This window comes from Dendrobates tinctorius, unplaced genomic scaffold (assembly GCF_039654945.1).
Source record: "Dendrobates tinctorius isolate UK_male_01 unplaced genomic scaffold, ASM3965494v1 ptg000030l, whole genome shotgun sequence".
NCBI classification, from domain to species: Eukaryota; Metazoa; Chordata; class Amphibia; order Anura; family Dendrobatidae; genus Dendrobates; species Dendrobates tinctorius.
Genome location: NW_027361698.1, coordinates 45,309,297 through 45,331,454, shown reverse-complemented (window position 1 = coordinate 45,331,454; position 22,158 = coordinate 45,309,297). Strand labels below are relative to the sequence as shown.

Genomic DNA, 22,158 nt, shown 5'->3' with positions numbered 1-22,158 from the left:
CTCCAATATCGCCACACGGCATCTCCCACACCGACACAAGGATTCTCCCACACCGACACACAGCATCTCCCACATCGCCACACGGCATCTCTCACATCACCACAAGGATTCTCCCACACCTACACACACGGCATCTCCCACATCACCACAAGGATTCTCCCACATCGCCACACGGCATCTCCCACATCGCATGTGTCCCGTTGTACATTTAGTTGACATTTGACAAATAAAGTTATTGAACAAAAAAACGCTCTCCTCGCTGTCTCCTTGGCCGGGTGACGTCACTAGTGAGCGCCGTGGCGCTTTATTGTAATCGTCACCTGGTGAGCGGCAAGGCGACGCTTTGCTGCCGTCCCGTCCCGCCCCCTCACTCCAGGATACAGGGAGCCGTCACTCACTATTCCCTTAGGAGACCTGTCGGTGGTGTGCGTCTTTGCATCCCCTCCTCCCGGCGGGTGTCGTCCAGTGGTGACCCGGGAGGAACCCGACACGGGTGATGTCGGAGGGGCAGCAAGACGCCTCCGGGTGGGGCTGGGACTGTGTGTGGATCGTCCTGTTGACGGGGCTGCTGGCGGCGCTGGTGTATGGGGCCTGGCGGGTGTACGGGCGCTGGAGAGGCAGCGGGAGCCGAGCGACCTGCACGTTACCCCGCATGAAGAGGAGAGACTTCTCCCTGCAGCAGCTGCGAGACTACGACGGGACCAAGAACCCGCGCATCCTGCTGGCCGTGCACGGGAAGGTGTTCGACGTGACGGAGGGCAGAAAGTTCTACGGGCCTGGTGAGGGGGCTGTGCGGGTGAGGGGTCTGTGGGGGGGAGGGTGCATGGCTGGTGAGTGGGCTGGCGAGGGGGGGGGCGCATGGCTGGTGAGGGGGCTGGCGAGTGGGGGGAGGGCACATGGCTGGTGAGGGGGGGGCGCATGGCTGGTGAGGGGGCTGGCGAGTGGGGGGGAGGGCACATGGCTGGTGAGGGGGCTGGCGAGGGGGGGGGCGCATGGCTGGTGAGTGGGCTGGCGAGGGGGGGGTGCATGGCTGGTGAGGGGGCTGGCGAGTGGGGGGGGGCGCATGGCTGGTGAGGGGGCTGGCGAGTGGGGGGAGGGCACATGGCTGGTGAGGGGGCTGGCGAGTGGGGGGAGGGCACATGGCTGGTGAGGGGGCTGGCGAGTGGGGGGAGGGCACATGGCTGGTGAGGGGGCTGGCGAGGGGGGGGGCGCATGGCTGGTGAGTGGGCTGGCGAGTGGGGGGGAGGGCACATGGCTGGCGAGTGGGGGGGAGGGCACATGGCTGGCGAGTGGGGGGGAGGGCACATGGCTGGCGAGTGGGGGGGAGGGCACATGGCTGGCGAGGGGGCTGGCGAGTGGGGGGGAGGGCACATGGCTGGCGAGGGGGCTGGCGAGTGGGGGGGAGGGCACATGGCTGGCGGGGGGGCTGTGCGAGTGGGGGGGAGGGCACATGGCTGGTGGGGGGGCTGTGCGAGTGGGGGGGAGGGCCACCTCCCGTTAATAGCGCTATTACCCAGCAGACTGACTCCTTATCTGCCACTTAATGTCGTTTTTGCTGGTGACAGGTTCCCTTTAGAGGATATACAATATTTCCCTGCAGATATATTTGTGTAAATAGTGTTTAAATCGTGTCTGTCAGGCCTACTGGAAGCACAGCTATAGTGGAAAAACTGAGTTTTAGGCTAGTTTCACATTAGCATTTGGAGGCACAGCAGACGCTCGCTGTGAAGCTCCACCCCCTGCCACGCCTCCTCCGGTCAGCTCCACCTATGGGCGCATGACGCTGCATGTGACCTGCGTACCCTATCTCTAGCATTGGGTACGCAGGCCGTGCGCAGGTATGCTTTTGCCGTCGCATGCATCCTTTTGACAGGCGATCGCACCAAAAAAAGCTGCTTGCTTCTGGTCATTGGGGTGGTGCATGGAGCTGTTAGTTGCCGCTCACTATAAAGTGGCAGCAAGTAAGTGTGTGCAGGGGAGTGATTACAGCGTTCTGTGTAGTGAGTGGTGACTGTAATAGTGCCCAGGACTTGAAGCGAGCTGCTGCAGGAAGAATATACGGTAACTTCCTCTCCTGCAGCCACCCTTCCAATAAACCAGCTAGACAAGATTTAGGCTGGTTTCACACTTGCGGTTTTTTAGCGCAAAAAAAGCATGTGTTTTCTTCCCCATACTTTAACATGGGTGCGCATACACATGCGTTTGTATGCGCATGTGTTTTTTGTAGTGTGCGCTCGGGCGCGCAAAATGCATCCTGTTGCATTTTTTTGTGTGTCCGACTTGCCCAAAAAAAAAAACGCATGTGCACGCAATGCGTTTTTTTTACAGCAAAACACCCATTAAAGTCTATGGGTGCGCATTGTAATGCGCACGTATGCGCAAAAAATAGCATGCGTTTTTAAAAAAAAGCACCAAAACCCGCAAAAAAAGCACACAAATGCATGATGCGTTTTTTTTTCATGCGTTTGTATGCGCAAAAACGCACAGCAAAAAAACGCAAGTGTGAAAGTAGCCTTATATGCCATTTATCTGTTAATTACCAATATATCTGCAGGCAAATGGTTTTGTTTTTTTTGAGTTGATAGCACGGCTCTGCAACTGAATGGATTTGGCCACCTTCAGTGTCTCTGTGCTCCTCCGATGCTGCAGCGACAGAGATCGCATAGTACAAGCCAGTCACAGTTATCCAAACTGTCAATCAAGGGTATTCTGTTCCCAGCAAGCAGAAAGCCGGGATGCTGGAGAGTGGTGTCCTCCTAAATAATGGAGATGCGTCAGCCCCTTTAAGCTGGCCATATACATTAGGTGTATATTGTGACTGATCTTGACATTTTTGAGCAGCATGGCTGGCTAGTGTGTATTGCGGCCTCTTGCCTGATGGCACATGTCACTGGAGATAAGGATCATACCCTTGGATTTCAGGGGCCCGCATCCTTTTATTCTCTCTAGGATTCGTTGCTACCTGCTGTGTCGGGCAGTGGCATACTCCCTGCTACCTACTGACAAGACTCGGCACAGTCCATGCCAAAAGTGCATAGGGGTGAGGGTCCAGGAAAGATGGCTTTCATTCAGCCAGCAGCCATCTAATGCTTATGACCCAAATTATTATCAGTATAGATGATTAGAGCGTTATAATAGATTTCTGTTCTTAGGAATCTCTGGGAAATTCTGTAGATCCTTTGTTCTTTAATCGCCTCACAATCTGTGCTATTATAATCAGGTTGTTAAGCTTCAGTGACAGCTCATGTACAAACAGCAACAGAAAGTTCCGTGCCCTGCAGATGTGTGATAGTGGCTACTGTTTATGGCTGACTGTATTCTGTCTATGGAGCAGAAAACACCGGCGTATGCCCGCTGTCAGGGGATCTTTATGGGGTGGCACTCTTACTGCTTTGTTACTATAAGTCCAGACACGTGTGTCATTTCTATTTCTAGCGTTGTGCGGCTCTGGATGCCTGTGACTCAGTACTGGATTCCCATCAGACCTTCCCTGCATTTTTGTGAAATAGGGTCTAGTCTCATAGCTGGGCTGGCACATTGCATTTTTCACATTGTGATTTGTAATATTTCCCTGGCAAGTGATTGAAGTAAAATGACATGTTTGGCAATGCAAACTTTGTAAAATTCACAGCACATTCCAGAGGTAGAAGAAAACAATCCTTATCACTGTGTGCACATCTCTTGTTGGTAGAATGAGTGGTTTCCGAGAACTGAATAGTTTGCGTTTAGATGGAGTCTAGATCCCAATGCCATACCTCCATGTAACATTTCCATGAGGGTGATAACGGGCAGCAGGGTGTGCTTTCTGCAGCCTGCACTATGTATTGAGGGCTGCACTTCTCTGACCTTGCTCATGTACTTGACGGCTACAAGTTACAGCACCTATAACTGTAATGCAGGATCGCTCCTCACTAGTGCAGTGGCTGGGTCTAGGGGTCACAGATTAATACTATGCTATGTACACCGCGTTATCTGACTTTTGTCTGATTGTTACTGTTCAGTGGCCATGAGACTTATGTAACAGAGAAGGTTAAACTGTACTGCTCTACTCAGCACATGACAATAGCTGGAGCCTGTAACCGAACACAGATCTCTAATAACTTCTACATAACCCAGGAGATACATTACTGTAGATGAAAAGTCCTGTGGAAATCTGGATATTTGCTTCTATCAGTGCTTTACTTTCGGAGTATTCCACTACGGTTATCTGTGGCATGCCATTGTATAGGCATATATAGCCATAAGGAGGGCATATTTGCTCTGAATGTAGGCAGGGCCGGTTTTACACAAAGTGGGGCCGTGGGCAAAAGTTTAAAGTGGAGCCCCATATGCTCACATATTTCACTATCACACAGAAACCTTTAGGTTGTATTTACATGTGCTGAGTTCAGGCCATTAAGTGTGATCGACAATATTTAAGTCGTTCAACGCTTGTTTCTGAGTTTCTTTACGCTGACTGAGGAAGAATGATGGGGACAGATAGTCCTCGATACAGTATAATGCAGGTCCCATATAATACATATAGTATAATGCGCTCCCCATGGTCTTTGATGGCGTATAATGCAGCCACACACACAGTATAATGCAACACACACACCTTACCTACTTGTTCCTGCGCTGCTCCAGTCTCATTAGTGCTCCAGGCTCTGCTCCGGTCTCATCGGCTGAGTCAGAAGCAGAGGAGAAGTGATGGGAGAGGGAGCATCATCTGATGCTCTTTCCTCCATCACTGCATTCAACTGTATGGGCGTCATTGCCGATAAGTTGAATGTGGAGGGCGGCGCTGGGCCACTCTTCCGGGCTTCATAGCGGCCGCGTGGCATGCCACTGGCTGGGGGGCTCTTGAAGGAGCAGGGGCCCTAGGCAGCTACCTGGTGTGCCTGCCGCTAACCTTGGCCCTGGATGTAGGATGCCATAACAGCCATTTGGATAACATTTTCAAATAGGAATGGGGAGGAAATAGACATGTGGATTTGGAAATTTAATGTTTGAATGGAGGCTTCATCTTTTGCAATGAATATTTGGAAATCTGCTACAAAATCCACACCTAAAACATTCACAAATGTACAGATTTCTAGGAAAAATTTTCAGCTATTTAATCAGCCCTGTGTATGAGTATGTTGAGATGATGCAACATACTCATACAAATTGTCTTTGTGAACTACAATGCATGTGGATGAGGTTGCGCTGTACAATCTGCCATGTTAAAGTGTGTATGCTACTATTGTGTTCACGGATGGACATCAATAGTGACTATCCCTGGTCACAAGTCTCTTACTGATACTGTCATACACAAAGGGAAGCCAAATTCTGCTTCAAGGGACTAAAGTTATCCCCAATGGGAAACTGTAATCCCGCTATGAAATTTTGTGACAGGTCTAACGTTTGACCTGAGCTGAATGCAGTACTCGGCAGCCCCATAAGAAATGAATGGAGCAGAGGTCAGGCATGTGCGCTTGCCGTTCCATTATGGGAATATTTACTCCCTGTACAGCTGTTCCCAGCAGTCAGACACACATTACTCAACAAGTTATCATCTATCAACTTTGTTTTCCCCTATAAATGTAACCTTCAAAAAAAATACCACACATGTCCAATACAGTGGGTGGAGAAATATATTGAAACGTGATTTTTAGTTTTTAGCAGCAGTACTTGTTTAGCATCACTGTTGATATGTTGCTTTGAGTTACATAAGTCCTGAGCCTCTGCCTGCCCCCTGCTGTTACATATAAATCACTAAGGTTAATGGTTACAGGGAAACATATTGAGTAGGTGAACAACAGGATGTTTGGCAGTCACATGTGGAAGGATCTTTTGATCAGTGACCTCATGTCTGTATATAATGTGTTGTAGAAACACATTTGTCATAGAAGATTGCAGCAATCCTAAGATCAGGTTCACACAGTGGAGTTTTGATAAGGTTTTATTTTTGTACTCTTCTGTCTAGGATTCTGTTTTGCTAAAAAAAAAAAATATGCATGAAAATTTGCCCCGTGAAAACCTGCTGGAAAGATGAGTTTCTGGTTTTAAAGGGTTACTCTGGGGAGGCATTTCTGTACTGTAAAGATGAGATGCCCAGTGCAGATGCCCAGTTTTTTTTTTTTCTCAACATTTTGTCTGACCTATTGATGGGACCTTTGGGAATCTGGTTGCAGCCCTTAAAATATGCTCGATTTAGTCTCATTGAATCTCTCAAATGTTACACCCATTAAAGCAGGGGTGGGGAACCTCAGGCCTCAGGGCCATTTACGGCCCTCGATGACCTTTTATCAGGCCCCTGAGCAGATTCTCAGGGACAGCATTCTTGGGCAGGGAGCTGTATTTTGATTGCCACAAGCTCATTAATTTCTTCTTGCTCTGTTAGCACACACACGCAGTGTTCACTACTGAACATTGAAGGGCATGCAATGAAAGATTAAGTCATGAAACCAGAGTCAGGATGCACTTTGTGGGCGGAGTTTGTACGGCCCCCGAAGGATGGTATAAATATCCAAATGGCCCTTGGCAGAAAAAAGATGCCCCACCCCTGCATTTACCCCTTCATGACCCAGCCTATTTTGACCTTAATGACCTGGCCATTTTTTGCAATTCTGACCGGTGTCCCTTTATGAGGTAATAACTCAGGAACGCTTCAATGGATCCTAGCGATTCTGAGATTGTTTTTTCGTGACATATTGGGCTTCATGTTAGTGGTAAATTTAGGTCGATAATTTTTTGCATTTATTTGTGGAAATTTGGCAAAAATTTTCAAAATTTCGAATTTTTATTCTGTTAAATCAGAGAGGTATGTGACACAAAATAGTTACTAAATAACATTTCCCACATGTCTACTTTACATCAGAACAATTTTGGAAACATTTTTTTTTGTTAGGGAGTTATAAGGGTTAAAAGTTGACCAGCGATTTCTCATTTTTACAACAAAATTTACAAAACCTTTTTTTTTTTTAGGGACCACCTCACATTTGAAGTCACTTTGAGGGGTCTATATGGCAGAAAATACCCAAATGTGACACCATTCTAAAAACTGCAACCCTCAAGCTACTCAAAACTACATTCAAGAAGATTATTAACCCTTCAGGTGCTTCACAGGAACTAAAGCAACGTGGAAGGAAAAAATGGACGTTTTAATTTTTCCAACAAAAATTTTCTTTTAGCATCAATTTTTTCATTTTTACGTGGGTAACAGGATAAAATGGATCATAAAATTTGTTGGGCAATTTCTCCTGAGTACATCGATACCTCATATGTGGTAATAAACCACTGTTTGGGCGCACGGCAGGGCTCAGAAGGGAAGGAGTGCCATTTGACTTTTTGAATGAAAAATATGCTGGCATATTTAGCGTTTGCCATGTCGCGTTTGGAGAGCCCCTGTGCGCCTAAACATTGGAGCTCCCCCACAAGTGACCCCATTTTGGAAACTAGACCCTCCAAGGAACTTATCTAGATGCATAATGAGCAATTTGAACCCCCAGGTGCTTCACAAATTGATCCGTAAAAAAAAGGACTTTTTTTTTCTCACAAATTTTCTTTTAACCTCAGTTTTTTCAATTTCACATGGGCAACAGGATAAAATGGATCCTAAACTTTGTTGGGCAATTTCTCCTGAGTGCAACGATACCTCATATGTGGTCATAAACCACTGTTTGGGCGCACGGCAGGTCCCGGAAGGGAAGGAGCGCCATTTGACTTTTTGAATGGAAATTTAGCTCCAATCGTTAGCGGACACCATGTCGTGTTTGGGGAGCCCCTTTGTGCCTAAGCATGGGAGCTCCCCCACAAGTGACCCCATTTTGGAAACTAGACCCTCCAAGGAACTTATCTAGATGCATAATGAGCAATTTGAACCCCCAGGTGTTTCTCAAATTGATCCGTAAAAAAAAAAAAAAGGACTTTTTTTTTTCTCACAAATTTTCTTTTAACCTCAGTTTTTTCATTTTCACATGTGCAACAGGATAAAATGGATCCTAAAATTTGTTGGTCAATTTCTCCTGAGTACACCAATACCTCATATGTGGTCATAAACCACTGTTTGGGCGCACGGCAGAGCCCGGAAGGGAAGGAGCGCCATTTGACTTTTTGAATGGAATATTAGCTCCAATCATTAGCGGACACCATGTCGTGTTTGGAGAGCCCCTGTGTGCCTAAACATTGGAGCTCCCCCACAAGTGACCCCATTTTGGAAACTAGACCCCCTAAGGAGCTTATCTAGATGTGTAGTGAGCACTCTGAACTCCCAAGTGCTTCACAGAAGTTTATAACGCAGAACCGTGAAAATAAAAAATATTTTTTTTTTCCCTCAAAAAATGATTTTTAGCCCACTATTTTTTATTTTCACAACGGTAATAAGATAAATTAGACCCCAAAAGTTGTTGTCCAGTTTGTCCTGAGTACGCTGGTACCCCATAAGTGGGGGGGGACCACTGTTGGGCACACGTTGGGGCTCGGAAGGGAAGTAGTGACGTTTTGAAATGTCGACTTGATGGAATGGTCTGTGGGCATCATGTTACGTTTGCAGAGCCCCTGATGTACCTAAACAGTGGAAACCCCCCACAAGTGACCCCATTTTGGAAACTATACCACCCAAGGAACTAATCTAGATGTGTGGTGAGCACGTTGAACCCCCAAGTGCTTCACAGAAGTGTATAATGCAGAGCTGTGAAAATAAATAATTTTTTTTCTCCACAAAAATTATTTTTTTAGTCCCCAATTTTTAATTTTCCCAAGGGTAACAGGAGAAATTAGACCCACAAGGTTCTTATACAATTTTTCCTGAGTACACTGATACCCCATATGTGGGGGTAAACCACTGTTTGGGCACACGTCGGGGCTCGGAATGGAGGCAGCACTGTTCGACTTTTTGAACGCAAAATTGGCTGGAATAAATGGTGGCGCCATGTCGTGTTTAGAGACCCCCTGATGTGCCTAAACAGTGGAAACTCCTCAATTCTATCTCCAACCCTAACCCCAACACACTCCTAATACCAACTCTAACCCTAATCACAAACCTAATCCCAACCCCAAACCACCCCTAGCCCTATTTCTAACCCTAATAATTTAAAAATAAAAATATTTTATTATTTGTCCCTATGGGGGGTGATAAGGGGGGCGGTGATTTACTTTTTTTTTTTTTTTTTTTATTTTGATCACTGTGAGAGTTTATCACAGTGATCAAAATTTAAAAAAAATGAATCTGCCACCGGGAAATGACGGCGGGCGCACTGCGCATGCGCCTGACATTTTCCAAGATGGCGTGCCCATAGACCAGGACACCGGGACGGCCAGGGGGGGTTAGTGAGTATCGTGGGGGGCATCGGAATGTGGAGGGGAGGGGGGCAGATTGTGACAGCGGCGGCCGATCGGCGCCGTCAGTCGGCGGGGGTTAACTTAGTGTCTCCAGCCATGTCCGATGCTATTTCAGCATCGGCCATGGCTGGATTGTAATATTTCATCAATTTTCATTGATGAAATATTACTATCGCTCTGATTGGCTGTTTCACTTTTAACAGCCAATCAGAGCGATCGTAGCCACGTGGGGGCAAAGCCACGCCCCCTGTGGTGAAGAAGAAAGCCCCCTGTATCTGCGGGTCGAGTGACCTTTCAGTGACCCTGGTCACCCGACCCGCAGGGGACTTTAACGTAATGACGCCACATAGGCACGCAGAAGTCCAGCTTTGAAGCCACATTCAAATTAACATGGTATTGTATTGGGGACGTGTCAATTTATTGAGTCCATACACTTAAGCCCCCGTCTCACATAGCGACATCGCTAGTGAGATCGCTTTTGCGTCACCGATTTTGTGACGCAACTGCGATCTCTCTACGTGTGACACATAGCGGCGATTGGGCCCCTGCTGCGATGTCGCTGATCGTGCTCGAATATCCTGGGCCATTTTTTGATCACTGGTGTCCCGCTGGCCAGCATGCATCGCTGTGTTTGACAAGGACAACAATGAACGACCTCAATACTACAGGTCTGAGAGACAGGGTCCCAACGACCGTCGTGTCGTTGCTGCTTCGCTGTTGAGATCTGACTGTTTGACATCTCACCAGCGACCTCGTAGCGCGCACCAGCGATCCCTACCAGGTCGCATTGTTGTCGGGATCACTGGTACACAAGTGTGACGGACGGTACCCTTACAGTAACCTCGTAAATAATAAAATAAACACTTCCTCCTTTCTTTTGAATGGAGAGGATTTCTAATAACCAGCAAATTGCAAAGTTCCTTGTTTTTTCAAGCACTTTGCAACCCAATTAACCTGATGAGACAACACCTCTACAGATCTGCAGGGTCAAAGCTTCTGGGGTTTTTTTATTGCAGTGAGGGGCACTCTCTCTTCTGTGCCCAATATGAGGTGTAACATTTGACAAATTCCCTGACAGATGGCAGCAATGGCTGACCTATTTCAGCAGATGTATTTGCCGCTTGGCATGTGCAGTGCTTTTGTTCGTGGTGCACCTTAAACCTTGTGAGACACAAATGCTCATATGGTCCAGTGTGTTTAGAGTAGAGAAGGATGGAGCGGTTTCCTACTAGGTATTCTTAAGAGGATATGCTCAGTGTGTGTATACTCAGTGTTATGTTATGGAGCATGGTAGTTTGGTGTCTTTTTTTTTTTTTTAAGCTTGTGCACAGAGATGGAGGTTGAGTGCACCTCATGGTGGTCTTGTTGCAATGTTCAGCTTTGCTTCTCTACTTTGTTTACAAGGAGGTTTTGCTTTTCTTTTTTTTACAGATGGGCCATACGGGATATTTGCCGGTAGAGATGCCTCCAGGGGACTTGCAACGTTTTGTCTTGATAAAGAGGCACTAAGAGATGAATACGACGACTTGTCAGACCTCAACGCTGTACAAATGGAAAGTGTTCGAGAGTGGGAGATGCAGTTTAAAGGTACAGTATAATTGGATATGTATACAGTGCGTTTGATAGACAGATGGTTTCTGAAAGAGGTTCTTCAAGATCGGATTGAATTTTGGAATATATTTTTACTGCGAAGGATATGAAAGTTGTAATGTACTTGGTCTTGAAAAATACACTTTTCCGCTGCCATGGCATGCCGCTCCCCCTTAGTCTGTCCTTGGGGTAATGTTGTCACACGACGGGTATCCAATGCTAGACAATCCTGTGATACATTTTCATACTGCTCTAGGGAAGTAAACAGAGTACAAAAACTGTCTGCTTGCTGGATAATATATTCCTTGTTTCTGCCTTTCCATCAGAAGATGATATATTCTGTTTATAGACTTGTGATTCCTACTAAAGCACTAGCTTAGAAAAAGTGATATCTGGAGAAAGATTCACTAGTCTATGTCCAGAACGTGTTCATATATTGTCCGCAGTGGCTGTTTTGTAAAGTCTTAGTTTATGTGAATGGTGGAAATACAACATGAATAAAGGCGATAGTTAATTTAGTGATAAAATGTTTATTTGGTGGAGAAAGGTTGAAATTTATGGACCTAGGTCATTTTTCAACCTACTGTATGTAACTATGTAAATTAAATGATTAGCCTGACACAGTCCTTCTTCGGAAGCTTAGCGAGATCCGAGTGTTAGTTCTGTTCAGTGGAGCATGTCGGGTTCCTGTCACTAACGAACCAGAATAAAACCTTTCTAGCTTTCCATGCTGTACCTGTGAATTATTTTCCTAATGGGGACTTTCTTTTTAACAGAAAAGTATGAATATGTCGGGAGGTTGTTAAAGCCAGGAGAAGAGCCGTCTGAGTATACAGATGAAGAAGATGTACGAGACCACTCAAAGCAGGAATGAACTTTCACAACCAAAGTCTGGGGCCTTTCAAAAACTGCGACCTGTAATCCCTCCCCAAAAATCAAACATGGACATTTCGGGTGGATAACTTGCTCAACACTAGTGTCCAGATTTTGTACAAAGATGACCCTGCAAAGAAGATTTTAATAATACGCATTCTTTGATCCTTACTGCCAACTATTTCCTCCACCCTCCCGGCCTCAAGGCAGTAGCTGTGTAATGAACCCTGGTCCAGGAGCCCATTTTTGTAGGAAGTGTTACGTATAGCTCTTCTTGCCCAACACTAGTCCATAATTCCTTGTGAATCTAGCTGGGCATTCCTATGCCTTAGTGCTGGCAGGTACAACTAGCTCTGGCCTGGAAAGAAGTGTACACTTTGTGGTGTCCTGGTTCCTGTGTGATAAGTAGAAATGTTGATCTCTCTTATTCTTCAGCCCCTTCCCTTTCTTCTTCTGGACATTTGTCAGTCTGCACTACTTATACCAATGTTTCGATGTGAAGTCCACAGTAATTTTGTATGTACGTTTTCACTAGCAATGCCAGGTATTAGCATCTCATATATATATTTTTTTTTTTCTGGGAAAACTTCAGGTGAATCTCACGAAGATCAGTCAGGTTTTCTTTTTTTCTTCTTTCCACTGTCTAAAACATCCAGCACTGCATTGTAGGTGTTGGCCTGGTGATATGTAGGAGGGGGAGTTCTAAATCAACTTGTATTAAAGGCAAACTTTTCAGCATCTTGTAGAATAGTGTACGTCTGCACTCGTGATGAAATCAATCTGAACAGTGTTGCTGCTGCAGAAGCCTCTGATCCATTGATAAAATGCCATGCAGCCGTCTCCAGCAGCCCCGCTGTTCTCTATGTGCCTTACTTCTTGTAAAGACTTGAATCGCTTTAAGGGAATAAAAAAAAGCCCATCGTGTATTAGTTCAGAGTCACTGCAAGCAGCTTTGATACTGAAGTTGATGTTCTGTATTGACTGGAAAACTGTCATTCTCTATAAATAGAATGGAAAAAAGGAGTCTTCAGTATTACTGCCATATAATATGTTCTAAAGATAGCATTGTATGGCCACGTGCAGCCCCTCCTGCCCCAGCACTGCTTTATATTGCTCAGAAAGTGTGCTTGGGAGAGTGCGTGGGTGTTGTGAGAGATGCGAGTTGTGTTTTCTGAGGAAACTGTAAATAATGGGTACCATTTTAATAAAGCATGTACAATAAACCAAATGTCTGTTTCTCTATGGTTCACAGTGGGAAGTAAAGCTTTGGGAGTAGGTGCAAATTTAATTGCAATATGAGACATTGAGATCAATGAAAGTTAAGAGTGAAAAGTGTTAATAGAAAATGTGTCCAATGGGATCCATGAAGTATCATCATTGTTTCCTACTATGTCCCAACATCCCAATTCTGTCAGTCTCACTCCAAGGCATGAAGTCCACAGGATTTCTGAAGGTGCCATTTTTACAGCAGTAGAATATGCTAAATTGTCTTGTTCCTCAAACCATTCCTGTAGGTGTCGGGTCGCATTATCCTGCCGAGATGCCTTAGGGAATAGTCATGAAGGGCATACTTGGTCTGTAACAATATTCAGGTAGGTGGAACGTGTAAAAGTAACCAAGCAAATGAATTGCAGGAACCTATGCTGATGTGTAATCTGCTCTCCCGGTGAGGACACATGCACCTAGCGCTCCATATGATGTAATAGAGCCTGTTCTAAAGCCCTTGTGGACATGGGTAAGCATGAGTGTGCTATGCAAACAACTGCAATGAGCAGTATTTTTGTTTTTCCACCTTTCTATCACAGCTAGCATTATTGTACAGTAGTTGTTTAGTGGGATCGGACTAGACAAGCTGCTACGCTTCCCATGTGCATAAGCATTAGGCATTCCTGTAAATCATGCTAGTTAACCACTTCTCTTATACTGGTCGTATCTGGCCATGACATTTTTACCCTTGTCAAATTCACTCAGATCTTTGAAGAAGCAGTCTTCCCATCAAAGTTTTAATCCCCTTAATGTATTGCAATCATCATATTATCTAGCACTGGGTACTTACTATTGCTTTTGTTAAAGTAGTTTTTGAAACGTCAAAATATAATGCTCGGCATTTGCTTACAACTTGCAGGACATATTGCTTTTGTTCTTCATCTTTTGTCAGAAGGTCGTTAAAGTCGGTTACTTCCTACCTCTTTTAATTTTTCTTTCCTAACTTTTGGATTTACAACCCTAGCGTGCTCTGATGGTCCATCTGTGCTACTGAGCAATTTATTAGCCATTAACAACTTTTCATTGTCTGTAATGGTGGGATCAAAAAACGATAATCCCACCAACTCTGCATTCAAATACCACAAATGGTTCGAAAATTTGGTCAGGGCTATTTCTGCAATGTTGTTGTCACATTCTTTATAGTCTAACAGACTATGCAAAATACCTAAATCTTAAAATACCTCAATTTGGATTTTTTCAAACTTTGAGCGACGAGCGGCACGGGTTAACGTTGTTTGATCGAGCTCAAATTTTGGCTCTCTCAATATCTGGAAAGGGGAATCGTTTTGTGGGGTCCAGACGAACAAGATTCTGACATATTTTCTCCCCCCCCCCCCCCATATGAGATCCGGTCACCCTAGTGCACACGCTGCGGATCCTAAACTGCTGCGGTGTACAGTACCATAATATCCTATGGGAAATGGAAACCGCAGTGCAGACGGTGCGGATTTGCTGCGGTTTCTAATCCGCAGAAAGAATTGACATGTCAATTCTGCGGATTGCGCTGCGGTTTACCATCTCCATTAAAGAGGTGATAATCCGCAGCTAAACCCGCAGGTCTTTTGACCTGCGGATTTACCTGCAGATTTTGAAAAATCTGCACGGATTAATCCGCAGCAGAATCTGCAGCGTGTGCACACAGCCTAAAGTGCGCTGAGCCCTGGAGGGAGAGAGAATGGGGGGAGGGAGTGTGCACTCTACCCGATATGTTCTGAAAAAAAAAAAAAAAAAAAGGAACCACACACCTTTATTAAATTAATGTACTTTATTTGATTGAAAAATGCTAAAGTACCTCACACTTTTAACATTTACAGCAATATTGGATTTTATGTATTCATTAGTCGCCATGTGCGGAGCATCGTGTATGTTGTAGGAATGCTTGTTCTTGATTATTGCTCTCTCTAAACATGCCTTCTTCCAGTAATTGCTAGGTTGGTATAAATATAAAAAATCTGCAGTACATTGCCCTGTGGAAACGGATTGTGCTTCTAATATCATGTACTGTTCAGGGGGTGCAGCATGGTTGTATTAGCAATCTGTCTGTCACTAGCATTATTTGTCAACCTGGGTAAATCCGCTGGTTAACGAGCGCTGAACAGGCACTAAATATAGTCAGTCGGTGCTCGTTATTTGCCTGAGATCGGCCAGTATGAATTGGCTGTTAGGCTGAGTTCACACGTGGCGTTTTTTTCGCGTTTCCGCGGCGGTTTTAACCGCGCAATTTAGCCGCGAAAACGCGAAAAATAAGCATCCCATGCATTCCTATGGGATTCCACAATGCTGTGCTAATGCTGCGGTTTTTACCGCGGCGGAATCGCTTCGCGGTAAAAAATGCAGCATGTTCATTAATTTGCGGAATCGCGGCGATCCCGCACCCATAGGAATGCATTGTTCCGCTTACTTCCCGCATGTGGCTGTGCACACCATGCAGAAAGTAAGCAGAACAATTGCGGATGGTACCCATGGTCCGGAGGAGAGAAGACTGTCCTCTGGGCTTTGGGTACCATATCCCTGTAAAAAATAGAAATTAAAATAAAAAATATTGTTATTCTCACCTTCCGACGTCCCACGCAGCCTTCCCGCTTCTCTCCACGCTCCCGGTCCCAGTAAGCCTTTGCGAAAATGCCCGCGATGGCGTCCGTTCTCGCGGGATCGTGAAGTCTCGCGGTCATTCACGCGACGTCATCGCGAATTACCATGAGACATCACGATCCCGCGAGAACGGACGTCATCGCGGGCATTTTCGCAAAGGATTACTGGGAACGGATGCGCGGGACGTCGGAAGGTAAGAATAACACCATTTTTTATTATTTTTTACATTTTATCTTTTACTACTGAGGCTGCATAGGCAGCCTCAGTAGTAAAACGTTGGTCACACTCGTCAAACACTATGTTTGACGAGTGTGACCAACCTGTCAATCAGTTCTCCAAGCGATGCTACAGATCGCTTGGAAAACGCTAGCATTTTGCAAGCTAAATACGCTTGCAAAATGCTAGTTTTTCCACGGGAAAATCGCGGGAATTTAAAATGCGATTTTCCCGCGGAATGGAATTCCGGAATTCTCGTGGTAATTTCCACGAGAGTTCCGGTACGTGTGCACTTAGCCTTATACTTGCCGCTTTTTCTTTTCCCACACAAAATCTTAATGTTCACTTGCTGCCTAATACATTCTACCCCTCAACAAGTGCATTTACACTGCGTTCCAAATTATTATGCAAATTGGATTTAAGTGTCATAAAGATGTAATTTTTTGTTTTTCAAACTCATAGATGGAATTTATATCAGGGCTCTTTGGATCACTGAAATCAATCTCAAATTCCTGTGATAATTAGTTTACCAGGTGAGCCCAATTAAAGGAAAACTACTTAAGAATGATGTTCCACATTATTAAGCAGGGCACAGGTTTCAAGGAATTTAGGAAAGAAAAAGGACCTCTCTGCTGCTGAAAAGCATCAAATAGTGTAATGCCTTGGTCAAGAGATGAAAACATTAGATATTTCCCAAAAATTTAAACGTGACCATCGTACTGTTAAGAGATTTGTGGGTGATTCTGAGCACAGACATGTTTGTGCTGATAAAGGCAAAATGAGGAAGGTTTCTGCCAGGCAAGTTCATCGGATTAAGAGAGCAGCTGCTAAAAAGCCATTACAAGCCAGCAAACAGATATTTAAAGCTGCTGGTGCCTCTGGAGTCCCTCGAACCTCATGGTGTGGGATCCTTCAAAGGCTTGCTGTGGTGCATAAACCTACTATTCGGCCACCCCTAAAAAGTGTTCACAAGCAGAAATTGTAGCAGTAGGTCCAGACATACACGAAGACTATTTTTCATACAGTCTTGTTTACTGATGAGTGTCGAGCAACCCTGGATGGTCCAGATGGATGGTTGGTGGATGGCCACTATGTCCCAACAAGGCTGCGACTTCAGAAAGGAGGAGGAGTCATGTTATGGGCCGGAATCATGGGGAAACAGCTGGTAGGGCCCTTTAAGGTTCCTGAAGGTGTGAAAATGACCTCTGCAAAGTACTGTACATAGAGTTTCTGACTGACAGCTGTCTTCCATGGTATAAAAAGCAGAAATGTGCATTCAGGAGCAAAATCCTCTTCATGCATGACAATGCATCATCTCATGCTGCAAAGAATACCTCTGAGTCATTGACTGCTATAGGCATAAAAGGAGATAAACTCATGGTGTGGCCACCATCTTCCCCTGACCTCAACCCTGTAGAGAACCTTTGGAGTATCATCAAGCAAAAGATCTATGAGGGAGGCAGTTCACATCAAAACAGCAACTCTGGGAGGCTATTCCGACTTCATGCAAAGAAATCCAAGCAGAAACTCTCCAAAAACTCCCAAGTACAATGGATGCAAGAATTGTGAAGGTGATGTCACAGAAGGGTTCCTATGATAGCATGTAACTTGGCCTGTTAGGATGTTTTGGAGTTAAATAGCTTTTTTGTTCAGTGAATGTGACCTCCTAATGCTGCAAAATCCACAAATGAACATTTTCAGTTCTTTAAAACAGATCAAATGTTTAGAAATTCTACTGTGCCTAATAATTTGGAACAGTGCAATTTGAGTTTTTATTCATTTTGGAGATTATACTGTTATCATTGGGAGGTTTCTTCAATAAAATTGATGCATACTCTAACGGGTGATGAATTTTATTAGACTGACTGTCATTTGTACTGACTATTTAGGAAAATCATAGAAAAATATCATTTGCATAATAATTTGGAACACAGTGTATAATGATGTGACTCCCTGAGAGGTGAAATAACACGGATTGTATCTTATGGCCGATTTGGTTGTAGTTCCTCCTTAACTGACAAATCCTATTATTCACACATAATGGAAACTAACTGCACCTTATGGGCCATCATTTTAATGGTAAAGAAAGTGCTGCACAAACAACGCTTTCCATAAACTACAAAAGCAAAGAATAGACATGCCCATAAAGGTCCTGCAATAAAGCCATGGCATAAGTGGGATCATAACCTATAGCCAGGTTCAGATGAGCACAGAAAAAATGGTTTGGCCCCAAGAAAAACAGCTTTTCATCCACAATGTACAGACAATAAAGACATTACATTTACAATCTATGAGGAAATAGGTGGGACACAGTTAAATCGTTAAGAGTGCTTGCATTGTCTGGTCCAGCTGTAATGGGTCACAGAAACTGTTTAACCCCCTAACCCCATCCCGGTTCTGAATGTTTTACTTTGTAAATAATATTATGCACTTAGTGCTGCTTTATTATATATGCTATATAGAAACCCCGCTCTGGTAGGCCATCAGTCAGTGACGAGTCTGTAGAGGTTATACGGGATAGCTACCCAAGGAGCACATTTCTCTCGTCTTTTGTTGCTTTCCTGTGACTGGTAAAAAGTGCACCATGACTTTACGGACACACTGTATATATGTTGTGCAGATAGGGAAAGTGAAGTTATAGGGTTAGCCACTAGAGGGGGGCATAGTAGGATAGGAATAAGAGCTTATAATTACAACTAGTTAAATTCGAAGCGGTCAACTGTGGGTATGACAGGAGTATTTCCTGAATGTACTGTAGTTAGTAGGACCAGGGAGCCCAGACAGTCCTGTTGGGCCTTAGAGCCCGGGCAACACAGTGGACCCCGTAACATTTTCAAGCTAGGAACCCAGTCGTCCAGGGCTTTGGAACTGAATGACACAACAACAGAGGAATGCAGGGCAGCACTAAGATGTGGCAGATTACTACGTGGGCAGACCCCCCTATGTCTGGGGCAAAACGGACAGGGGAACTCTTAAAGGTAGTTAAGCTGGACAGAAGGAACGCTGCAGTACCGGACGAGTCGGTACGACCCGGGAGCATTCAAGAAGAAGTGGGGAAAAGCACAAGAATAGACAAGGATGTGTACTGTGATGTTCCCTGTGATGTTACTGTAACTGAGCTGGACGTACTGCGAATGGATTCAAGTAAAGTTGTTTGTTACAAGTTGAACCTGGACTCTATCTCTCTGTGTGAAACCAACGGGAGTGAACCCACAACAGAACAGAGGGGACCCTGATACAGAAGGCATTAAAGAAGGAACGCTGCAAAGAGGACATTGTATGTATGTGGAGGGTGGCCAGGGTGCGCTCAAGCAGCTGTCATTGCAGGCCACGACTACGGCCCTGACACCCCTCAAACAGCCATTAATATTAAAGGGCAGTGGTGGCGAATCTATGGCACATGTGCCAGAGGTGGCACTCGGAGCCCTTTCTGTCTACACGAGCACCGCCGTCCCAGTACTATGACTTTTTCCTGGGATTTGGCAGTTCCCTGAGCCGGCTGTCATGTTGACACCAACGCCGGCGTCGCAGAGACACAAACGGCATTAGTGGTAAGTTCTCCAGTGGAGCTGAAGACAAGATTTATTGTGATTGGAGAACAGTATTGGGAGCAAAAATGTGAAGAAATTTGAGGACACAGTTTGGGAACGAGGAAGGGTTGGGTGCAGACATGCAAGTGCTTCTCACTAAATTAGAATATCACCAACAAGTTAGTTTATTTCAGTTCTTCAATACAAAAAGTGAAACTCATATATAGAGTCATTACAAACAGTGATATATTTCAAGTGTTTATTTCTGTTAATGTTGACGATTATGGCTTACATCCAATGAAAACCCAACAGTCATTATCTAAGTAAATTAGAATAAATAACAAAAAAACCTGCAAAAGCTTCCTAAGCATTTAAAATGGTCCCTTAGTTGTTTCAGTAGGCTCCACAATCATGGGGAAGACTGCTGACTTGACAGATGTCCAGTAGGCAGTCATTGATACACTCCACAAGGAGGGTAAGCCACAAAATGTGATTGCTAAAGAAGCTGGCTGTTCACAGAGTGTTGTATCCAAGCATGTTAATGGAAAGTTGAGTGGAAAGAATAATTGTGGTAGAAAAAGGTGCACAAGCAACCAGGATAACCGCAGGCTTAAAAGGATTGTTAAGATAAGGCCATTCCAAAAATTTTGGGGAGAGTCACAAGAAGTGGACTGCTGCTGTAGTCATTGCTTCAAAAGACACCGCACTCAGACGTATCCAGGACATGGGCTACAAGTGTTGCATTCCTTGTGTCAAGCCACGCATGACCAGTAGACAACGCCAGAAGCATCTTACCTGGGCCAAGGAGAAAAATAACTGGACTGATGCTCGGTGGTCCTAGGTGTTGTTTTCAGATGAAAGTAAATTTTGCATTTCATTTGGAAATCAAGGACCTAGAGTCTGGAGGAAGAGTGGAGAGGCACACAATCCAAGCTGCTTGATGTCTGGTGTGAAGTTTCCACAATCAGTGATGGTTTGGGGAGCCATGTCATCTACTGGTGTAGAAAAACCTTCAGAAAGTTGTGGGAAGCAGGGTGTGTTGCAGTCCACGCTGCCGAGATTCACAAATCACCTGGGATACAAGATGTTGTAGCAGTGTACTCCTTTATTTCCTCCTACGCGTTTCGGCGCCCTTCCTGGCACCTTCCTCAGGGATATCCCTGAGGAAGGTGCCAGGAAGGGCGCCGAAACGCGTAGGAGGAAATAAAGGAGTACACTGCTACAACATCTTGTATCCCAGGTGATTTGTGAATCCCTGAGGAAGGTGCCAGGAAGGGCGCCGAAACGCGTAGGAGGAAATAAAGGAGTACACTGCTACAACATCTTGTATCCCAGGTGATTTGTGAATCTCGGCAGCGCTTCCCGAAAAGAGGGAAGAATAGGAAGCATTTAAGGAAACCAGGATGGATGAACACAGAACTTAAGCACATGCTAAAAAGGAAGAAAAAAATGTTTATAAAATGGAAAGAGGGAGGCATATCTAAAGAAGAATATAATGCTGTCTGCAGAACCTGCAGGGCACAAATCAGATTAGCTAAAGCTGAAAATGAACTGAGGCTTGCAAGAGATGTCAAAAGCAATAATAAAGGATTTTGGGGATATGTCAAAAGTAAAAGAAAAGTCAAAGATGCTATAGGATTTTTACAGGATGAAAATGATGAAATGGTAAGACAGGATGTTGAGAAGGCTGAACTTTTAAATTCCTATTTTGCATCTGTTTTCTCTCAGAAAGGAAATGCAACATCAACTGTTATTCACTGTCCTATTAAGGGAATAGAAGAATCCAGGATATCTATAAACAGAAAGATAGTGAGGAAACACTTAGCTAACCTAAATGAATTCAAGTCTCCAGGTCCAGATGAATTACACCCCAGAGTACTGAAGGAGATAGCAGAAGAAATTTTTGAACCCCTCTCCATAATCTTTGAAAATTCTTGGAGAACAGGAGAAGTGCCAGAAGACTGGAGAAGAGCAAATGTTGTTCCTATCTTCAAAAAGGGAAAGAAGGTGGACCCAGGCAACTATAGGCCGGTGAGTCTGACTTCTATACCAGGAAAGATCTTTGAACAAATTATTAAACAACATGTATGTCAATACCTGGATAAGAATGAAGTGATTAAACAGAGTCAGCATGGGTTTCTAACTAATAAGTCATGTCAGACTAACTTAATTTCCTTCTATGACGGTATCACTGATTGGGTGGATCAAGGAAATGCTGTAGATATAGTATATCTTGACTTCAGCAAAGCATTTGACAAAGTCTCTCATACAATCCTTATTGAAAAAATGACTAAGTATGGAATGGACAAGGCAACTGTTAGGTGGATTCATAACTGGCTTAGTGATCGGACCCAAAGAGTGGTCGTAAATGGCTGCACATCCAGTTGGAAGAATGTCTCAAGTGGGGTACCACAGGGCTCTGTCCTGGGCCCTGTATTGTTCAACATCTTTATCAACGATTTAGATGAAGGAATTGAGGGTAAACTGATTAAATTTGCTGATGACACAAAGCTAGGAGGGATAGCTAATACTAGAGAAGAGAGAGAGAGGATTCAAAAAGATTTAAATAAACTGGAGAAGTGGGCAGCAACTAACAGAATGGTTTTTAACAGGGAGAAATGCAAAGTACTACATCTGGGCAATAAAAATGAAAAAAGCATATACAGAATGGGAGGAATAGGGCTAAGTGACAGCACATGTGAAAAAGACTTGGGTATACTAATAGATCACAGACTGAATATGAGTCAACAGTGTGATGCAGCAGCAAAAAAGGCAAATGCAATTCTAG

At 44.6% G+C, this 22,158-nt stretch overlaps 1 protein-coding gene across 1 annotated transcript; it reads left to right on the top strand.

Moving 5' to 3' along the window:
* The first annotated feature begins 299 nt into the window (after window positions 1–299).
* Window positions 300–12,994, top strand: PGRMC2 (progesterone receptor membrane component 2). Its single transcript, XM_073572074.1, has 3 exons — window positions 300–779; window positions 10,735–10,890; window positions 11,670–12,994. Exons 1-3 carry the CDS (start codon window positions 497–499, stop codon window positions 11,765–11,767), a joined length of 537 nt encoding a protein of 178 aa, XP_073428175.1. The 5' UTR covers window positions 300–496; the 3' UTR covers window positions 11,768–12,994.
* Window positions 12,995–22,158: the final 9,164 nt, after the last annotated feature.

Coding starts and splice junctions, on each gene's coding strand:
- PGRMC2 (XM_073572074.1), top strand. CDS start 497: ATGTCGGAGGGGCAGCAAGACGCCTCCGGGTGGGGCTGGGACTGTGTG. Junction 780..10,734: donor CAGAAAGTTCTACGGGCCTG/GTGAGGGGGCTG, acceptor TTTTTTTTACAG/ATGGGCCATACGGGATATTT. Junction 10,891..11,669: donor GTGGGAGATGCAGTTTAAAG/GTACAGTATAAT, acceptor TCTTTTTAACAG/AAAAGTATGAATATGTCGGG.